Source organism: Olea europaea, unplaced genomic scaffold (assembly GCF_002742605.1).
Source record: "Olea europaea var. sylvestris unplaced genomic scaffold, O_europaea_v1 scaffold1350, whole genome shotgun sequence".
Classification (NCBI taxonomy): domain Eukaryota; kingdom Viridiplantae; phylum Streptophyta; class Magnoliopsida; order Lamiales; family Oleaceae; genus Olea; species Olea europaea.
The window spans coordinates 193,016-201,891 of NW_019230996.1; the positions used below are offsets into that span (position 1 = coordinate 193,016).

The 8,876-nt window shown below is 35.3% G+C and overlaps 1 protein-coding gene and 1 long non-coding RNA gene across 2 annotated transcripts; one reads left to right on the top strand and one right to left on the bottom strand.

Moving 5' to 3' along the window:
- Window positions 1-851: 851 nt before the first annotated feature.
- LOC111375212 (probable histone chaperone ASF1A) lies at window positions 852-3,294 on the bottom strand. Its single transcript, XM_022998011.1, has 2 exons — window positions 2,969-3,294; window positions 852-1,308 (listed from the first exon to the last, which is right to left on the bottom strand). The coding sequence occupies exons 1-2, from the start codon at window positions 3,041-3,043 to the stop codon at window positions 1,096-1,098; spliced, it is 288 nt and encodes a 95-aa protein (XP_022853779.1). The 5' UTR covers window positions 3,044-3,294; the 3' UTR covers window positions 852-1,095.
- An 812-nt stretch (window positions 3,295-4,106) lies between these two features.
- Window positions 4,107-6,569, top strand: LOC111375217. The gene is made up of 2 exons (XR_002699274.1): window positions 4,107-4,326; window positions 4,532-6,569. It is a non-coding gene; the product is annotated as an uncharacterized LOC111375217 (long non-coding RNA).
- Window positions 6,570-8,876: the final 2,307 nt, after the last annotated feature.

Below are 8,876 nucleotides of genomic sequence, written 5' to 3' on the forward strand. Positions count from 1 at the left end.
AGCTCGAGATAAACAAGAAAAGGAAAATTGAGGAAATAGACGGAAAAAGAGCAATGGATTCACATGATTTGAAATTCGAGGCCACAAAAAGAAGATTTGACGAAAGAACTCAGCAAATTGAGAAAGCCAAAAGAAGGGTTCGGATTTTGGACTCAAAAGAAATTGCCCAGCAGCCCAGGCTGGGTCGCAATGGCAAGCCAAAACAAGGGTTTGGAAGCCGTATGAAGAAGATACAAAAATCAAGGTTCTAGGCAGCAATATGATGTCCTTTTTGTGATTTTCTGATATGATTTGTGTAGCTAGAGAATATAGAACCCTAAACTTGTAAATTCAATGAGAAAATATTTGCTTCGAAACTTGTAAACAAGGGTTTGGGAGCCGTATGAAGAAGATACAAAAATCAAGGTTCTAGGCAGCAATTATAATGTCCTTTTGTGATTTTCTGATATGATATGTGTAGTTAGAGAATAGAAAAACCAAAACTTGTAAACTCAATGGGAAAATATTTGTTCGATTTCCCATTAGCTACGTCAATGTATCATTCAACCTCGAAATATTTTACTGTTTAGACCATTCGCATTTCTTTTTGATATCTGTGTACCAAGTTTGCTTTTCTATTTGTTATTTAAGCTTGCTAGTTAAGATAATAATGTATTCCTACTTGTTACTACACACGCACTGAATAAAGCACCTTACTAATAGTACATACCAAGCATACAGTGAAATGATGAGCCCATATATATATAGCCAGAGAATGTAGTAGCATGAGATATAAGGCACATCGTCAATGTTGTACTCAGAACTGAGATTCAAAGATGATTTCTGTCAATCAGTGTATTGGAAAAGGCATGTTCTTGAAAATTGAGCTAATGAAAAATGATACATGAACTAATCAGTCTGTAGCCAAGCATATCCTAATAAATCGATACAACCATTCCTAGCGAGGTTTCTAGACTAACAGTTCTGGAGTTTATGGGGACTGAATGTCAGACTGAGGGTTAGGAAATAGGTGCCTTTCCATGCGAATTCTGTAATCTGCTAGGGTGATGATGGGAGTTTTTCCCAATTTTCAGGATAAAAAGTAATTGGAAATTGTCACTCGAGGCTTGCAGGCCAAAATATTTCTTTGGTCTTATCAATCAAAACTTTTTGAGAAGGTTCTTCTCTTTGCTGCTCATCATCGTAATTGTCGTCAACATAGTATCGTACTTGACGGAATTCTTGCCCCTGATATGAGCATGTCAGAAGTAGTACAGTGACTCCAATAATGTCTTCTTCATGGATCTTTAATGGGTCTGGGGGATCAGCCTGGGGAATTTTGAGAAATAGTCATGCGCGGTTCAGTAGAAATACTGAAACTAAGGGCTTGGTACATGAAAAACAAACGTAGTTGCTAACATTAACGGGATCGACAAGCAAAGTTTCTAAAACTTGATGGTAAGTTTAATCCTCAGCCAGTCCCACATAAATCAGCTTCCATTCCAAATCTTTAATGAACTTGAAAGTTGAAACCATTACATGGTCAAAGAAATTACCTCTCTTCCTCAAATTATAGTTAATATTAAAAATCAATGGAAAGCTAGGACAATCATTCAGAGATAAACATATAACCAATCAAATTGGAAAGGGCGCATGAAAACAGATCCATTTACAATTCAGTTCTGCTCCGAAGTCAAATTACAGAGATGCATGGATATAATTGTAGAGTGGGGTGTTGATGAAGAGAACCAGTGTTTGACACAGAAAAGTTCCTTCTGGCTAACTATATTATTGCAATATAAAAAGTTGTTGTGGAATTGTCATGACATCAAGTGTTTGCAACTGTCAAAACTATTCTCAATTCTGTCAAAATATTAATATTAAAATAAGAATGCTATGAACAGTGCATTCTATGTTCTCTTACAAACGCACAAATTCTTGTATCACCTAAAAGTAGTTTTGTTTGGTGAATACATTCTATCCATTATTTTTTGTATAATTAGTTTGGTTACAAGAGCAGTTATCATTTAGTTTTGGAGGATTGGAGATAATGAGAGAATATCTTGATGTTAATAGCATTCTTAATGGAGTTCACGCGTTTGTTATATCATCATTAAGTATTTCTTAGTATCAGCAGTAAGGAGGCTTTTGCATGGTATCTACTAATCCGCAACTGGAATACTTCAGGATACCTGAAAGGTTTTTAAACTTCTTTTCCCCTGGTAGAAGGCTCCCATTGTATTCTAAGGTTCAAATCTTGATTGGCCACTGAAGCAATGCAACATACATTTTCAGTTTAAATAGTTTCATTCTTACCAAATTAGTCTCTTTAACTAATAATATGCAGTCATCACCTCAAGTTTTTGAATTTTCTCTTAGATTGAACGAAGTAAGGAATAACTTCTGGCTTATGCAATAAATTTATTATGCGAAATAATAAGATAGAATACAGCACTTAGAAACTGAGATGTAGCAGGAAGAAAATCTTCGTTTACTTTGCTTTCTTTCTTGTTAAAAAATAATGACTTCATAGGTGAGCTATTTAATAATTGTTTGTTCACTGCACTGCATTTTACATCTAATGTAAGAATTAGGAACATATTTAAAGCAGATAGTATTATTGTTGGACATCTAAAATTTAATTATCAATTAAGCTTCTTACTTTATATCAAAATCCTTTTAATTTCAAATTCCATTTGATTTTTTAGATTATCTCGTACATAAATAAAATTCCAACGAAACTCTCATCACCAAAATCATATTACCCAACAATTTTCAAGCATTTCAATTAATCAAACTCCAAGAAAAAACTTTTGAATGGATTTTTTCCCCAGGAAAAGAGTGTGTTTGTTAGTTGTTAATTTCAACAATAACTGGATACTCAAATATGAATAAAATTGATTGATTTCTAAAAAATCACATAGCTAGAAAGCCTGTTGCAAAAACTTAAAACTAAGATCCAAAAGCAAAAAGATAATCGGGCAGTTACCTTGTTCTTTATATAGCTGTAGACTGCTAAACAATTCATTTCACAACGTGGGTTTTGACTTCTTAGTGCAGCCATGGCAGCATTCCGGCTTCTTTTCTGCTCTCTCTTCCTCTTCACTTGGATTAACGCAATCTCATCTGCGACGAACCCAGAAGACGGTAAACATCTCTTAACATTTTTAAGTGTGTATTTTTTATCTTATGAGAGTTGGTGGGCACCAAGTGGTTCAGTTTATGTTTCTTGAGAACTAGAACCGAATCGACTAGTTTCGGCATATTTCCGGTCTTGTTCAGGTGGTTGCAGATAAAAATGCCCACCCTACTGCGAGTTGGGCATGTTGAGATGTCGAGTGGGATTGACCTTTAAGACTCCTATATGGGAGGACATGGTTCAATTCAATTAGATCACTAAATTTAAATTTAAATTTAACCAACCGGTCACTAAAGTTCAATTTAGTATTCAATTTCACAAATAAATCACATACCATACAAATTTATTTCATTCACAGACATGGCATGTAATTGATATTCTACATAATTACTATGCGACACTGAAAATGAAGATTAATTCATGTCTTTTGATAAGTAGTTAAAATGCTTAAAATAAAAAAAATAAAAAAAAAACTTTATGTTATGGTGTAATGGTCGATTAGCATGTCACGCATTGATTGCGTGAAAAATCCAAATTAATATGACAGTCAATTAAGCAATTTGAGAAACATCATGTGACGGACGGGTGAAATTGTAAAGTAAATCAGAGTCAATTACCAAATTTAAAACTAAATTAAAATTTTGTTACTCAATTTAAAATAAATTGAAGTTCAATTAACTTAGTCCTTGTTTGGTAAATTTGTTGGGTTTTGATATTTAATAAATCCTGAACAATGATGTTAAACTGTTTGAATTATATTTCATAGGTCTCGACTGATGAGTGAAATAACTATCAACACAATCAATTAAAAACGGGTCATTAGTAGCAATGTAATTAATTAAATGGAAATGTCACCGGGTACATAAAATTTATAAAAAATTCATTTTAACTTTTTTAGTCAAATATACTGCAATATGTGCAGTATAAATAAAAATGTAAAATATAATAAATCCCTTAGTTAATATAGTAAAAGCTGAAATCAAGCCTCCAAACACTCCTCTTAGCCCGCCCCTAATTCACGCCACAATTATCCCCAATCTTCCAGATCACCATTACATTGATGATCCAAGAATTTGGTGAATCAAAACCAAAAAATCTTCAATACACTACAATTCATATCTCAATCTGTAATAACATTTAGATCAGAAAGAGTACAAGCGGAAGTGTTGAAGGCAAGGGAAATAATTCATATTCAAGAAGTGATTTTGGTATGTGAAATTTTAATTACAGTAACTCAAAAGACATTGAAATGTTTATAATTTTGTATGTTTGTTCTTAATGTATTGTTTATTCTGATTTATTAAATATTTTTTGTGATTCTGTTGATAGATTTGAAAACTTCTCTTTTAAATATTATCAACATACTAAGTTGGTCTTGTGAGTCTTGCTCATTGTAAAATGATTCATGTGCAGATGTTAAAGTCCAAATTCAATGATGATTGATGATGTGTATGTTTTGTCAGTTTTGATCACAATGTACAAGAAATGTCGTGATCTTTGTTGCTGCCAAAAGAGTGTTTGATAGGTTTCTGCATAAAGATAGTGTGATGGAATTCTATGATAACAAGTTAAGCGCAACACGGTTTGGGAAGAGAAGATCTGTTTCAAGAGATGTATTCTTCAAGCATTGCTGTAGACGATGTTATATTTGTTGGAGTTCTCTCGGCCTGTAGTTATTCTAGACTACTCAAAGAGGGAAATGAGATCTTTTAAGTCCATAAAATCAAAATATTCGACAGAGCCCTCCTCAAAACATTATGCTTGCACGGTTGATTTGTTGGGGGCAAGATGGTCACTTTAGTGAGGTTATGTTTCTTGTGGCGTTCACAATCTGAGTGACGTTTATAAACTATGTAATCAAGAGGTCGATAATTTCTTAATTATTGGTTGTTTGAGTCATCGTTTGTGAATTAAATCCAAAACCTTGGTTCAATTGGCGTTATTGGGATTTGGTTCAATCTCGTTGTGGGTTTGTAGTTGTCATTGCTACATGGGTTCACATCAGTTGGTATTAGAGATTGGGCTTTAAAATCAAGGTTATATCCCTTTTGCTCTTGTTGAGCCTTTGTTTTTCATTTTCCATGTTTTTGTTTTGTGTTCTTCGTATTTTCCAATTGTTGTTGAGTCTTTGATTCGTTAAAATTTCGAAAATTGTTGTTGGGCTAATTTAGCATCGAAATCAACTTCCATTTGTTTTGTTGGTGTCATAGTCAATTTTTCTATCTAAAGAGTCCAAAAAAAAAAAGAGTGAAAAATCGAAAAAATATAAAATATAAAATACTATTGTTGTCATTGTTAGATTATTTTAGGAATTTTCAGCCTTCTACAAAGTCTTAAGTCAATTTTGATATATCCCACCCCATCAAAATTCAAGAACCACATTGAGGTAGAGGAATAGAGAGAGATTGATCAATACATGGGATGAGTTGAAGGCAATAATGTGGAAGAGGTTCGTGCCAAGTCATTACTATATGGAACTCCATCAAAAGTTTCAGAGTTTATACCAGGGGTCGAGAAGTGTGAAGGACTACCACAAGGAGATGGAAATATTAATGATTAGGGTAAATGTGGAAAAGGATCAGGAAGCCACTATGACTCGGTTTCTCAATGGTTTGAATAGGGATATTGCTAATGTGGTAGAGTTGCAGCACTATATGGAGTTAGAAGACATGCTTCATGTGGCCATGAAGGTAGAGAGGTAATTAAAGCGAAAGCGGACGACTAAGTATCAATCGAGGCCTAATTCAACTTTGAAGTCTAGATGGGATGATGACCAGGTTGATGGGGCTGTTACAAATAATAAAGCCGAATCACCAAGGTGAAAGGAAGAGAATGCCAGCAAGATCACACAAAAGGTGGAGCCACATCCATATAGGAGTCGGGTTATTAAGTGTTTCAAGTGCTTGGGATCGGGACATATTACTTCTCAGTGTCCAAACAAACGAGCCATGATTTTGAGTGCTAATGGGAAAGTAATGAGTGACAGTGATGGAGATGGGATGCCTGAACTAAAGGATGCTAGTAGTGGTGGTGAAGTGGTCGAACATGCGGTAGAAGGGGACGTACTAGTGGTGATGCGTGCACTCAATACACAAATCAAGGTGGATGAAGAAGAGCAGCAACAGAAGAATATCTTTCATACTAGATGCCATGTGGAGAACAAGGTATGTAGTTTAATAATCGGTGGAGATTATTGCATTAAAATAGCTAGTACCACTTTTGTAGAGAAGTTAGAGCTAACTATCCTAAGCCTTACAAATTACAGTGGTTGGATGATTGTGGAGAGGTTAATGTGAATAAGAGAGTACTAGTGAAATTTTTAATTGGGCGGTATAACGATGAAATGTTGTGTGATGTTGTGCCTATACATGCCCAGCATATATTGTTGGGTAGACGTGGCAATATGATAGGAAGGTGAAGCATGAACGTTTAGATAAAGGTATAGTTTCAACAAAGATAGAAGATCAATTACACTTGTACCTTTAACAAAACAGCAGGTATACGAAGATCAAATGAAGTTGAGAGGTGAGAAAGAGAGAAAAGGCAATGAGAGACAAAAGAAGAGTTCAAGAGAAAATGGCGAGGTGGCTAAGTGTGAGAATAACAAAGTAAAGCCACAAGAGAGAAAAGAAAGGAAGCCCTCTAAGCAGAGAGAAAAGGGAAAAGTGAGCTTTTATCAGAAAAGAAAGAGATTGAGAGTGAGTCAGCGAGGACTAACAAATCCCTCCCTAATTTGAATATTTCCTTGATACAGGAATGTGAAAATTTGTTGCACAAAGACTTTCTTAAAGGAGTATCACCATTTGAATATCCAATGGATGCATTGCAATTGGAATATTTGTGAAGTATCGAAGAAGAATTATGCAATTGTGGCTTTGCAGGATTTCAAAATCCAAAACAAAGGTTGTGTATGGGTCTAGCAGATGGAAGGCCTGAACTGGAGTTGTGTTCATTCTAAGGCAGTGAATGGAAGAGGCGAAAAATATTCAAACCTGGTGATAGAACTTGGAAGAATCAACAAAAAGCACATGATCGATTGCAAAGGAGATCAAAGCTTCACTCAAGAGGAGACGGTCCATTCCATGACATTGCAAAGTTTGAAGGCAATGGAAACATATTTTGATCTTGAAATTTCAGATTCGATGATGAATCCTTTCGAGGAGGGGGGATAATATGATCAGGGATAGGCCACGAATTAAGAAGAATCTGATGATTGTTGGAAAGAGGCCAAAGCCACATTTGAGACCTCCAAGAGTCAATAAGGGTCGAGCAACCACCTAGGCAAACCATAGGAACCAAAAGAATGAAGTCCATGTGCCAAAGATCAAGTTTGATGTTGGGAACGAGAGTCGAAATAACTTGGAGGCGATGCAATTCAAGAAGCTGGGTTCGGGTCTATTGCAAGCCATGCGACCGCACAGTATAAATTCAGGGAAAAAATTTCCTTTTTCACGCGAGTTTCCTATTTCCATTAGAAATCTAATCTTTTAATATTTTTACCATATTTTGAATGTATTTTCCATTTCAGTTAGGTTATAGGATTCCATATAAATAGGATTTGTTTCTTTCATTGTATTGGAAGACTTTGATATAGAGAATTAATTGAAAGGCTTGTTTGCCTCCAAATCTTTTTGTTCTTTATTGAACAATTCAAACTTATCAAGAAATCAAATTTCTCGCGGCGTTCACAATCCAGGTGAGGTTTATAAACAGTGTAATCAAGAGGTCGATAATTTCTTAATTATTGGTTGCTTGATTCATCATTTCTGAATTAAATCTAAAACCTTTGTTCAATTGGCGTTCTTGGGATTTGGTTATATCTCGTTATGGATTTTATAGGTGCCATTGCTACGTGGGTTCACATCACATTATTAATAAACTATAAGAAGTAGAACGATGTTTCTGAATATTGCTGCCATAACATTGGAATATAATCATGCTGAAGCCAACAGACCACAAGGACATAAAGTTGTAGTACAAAGAATCCTATAAAAAGTTATTTCATAAAATTGAATCTGCATATATCAACAACTTATAACTTATAGCTCAGTAATACAACTAACTTACATCTTCTTTAGTGGCGGTTCTTGGAACAGATCCAACAAAACGCTTAACAAAACGAGTGCCATCAAATTGGTCTACAAAGTTAAATTATATAAAAATCAACGCAAAAACATAAAACTAAGATTAAACAAAGATAAGAACAATGATCAAGCTTCAACATTGAAGAAAATGGGCTCCACTGCCGACACCCATTGGCCGAAACTCCTTCGACCCCCATAGGTTGAAACCCTCCACCACCACCAATTGCACCACCAATTGGTCGAAGTCCTCCAGCACCAACACCGCCAACTCGCCAGAATCCTCTATTGTCCTCACCATCAAATTGTATAAATTATATCTATTTCCACTATCTAGAGTGGTAGCTCGGAGGATTATCAAACGGCCAATGGCTTTCCCTCCCACCACCACTTGAGAATTCGCTCGGATAATTTAACGGGCTAGTGTGCCCCTTCTTGCACTACCACGATAACCACTTTTTTCACCACCAACATTACCACCATCTGGGAATCGAGAGGAGGAGTGGGCTCTACTATTATGATGTAAGAGGACTGTCAAAAATGATGTCAAAAAGAGTGTAAGTGTAACATTGTTGTTGTTGTTGTTGTTGTTATATCTCCACTTCTGTGTATCGAATTTGTCCATCGAGAGCGCAATCATATTCAATTAATTACAAAAGAGAACGAGAGACAAACAT

Coding starts and splice junctions, on each gene's coding strand:
- LOC111375212 (XM_022998011.1), bottom strand. CDS start 3,043: ATGGCTGCACTAAGAAGTCAAAACCCACGTTGTGAAATGAATTGTTTA. Junction 1,309..2,968: donor ACAGCTATATAAAGAACAAG/GTAACTGCCCGA, acceptor AAAATTCCCCAG/GCTGATCCCCCAGACCCATT.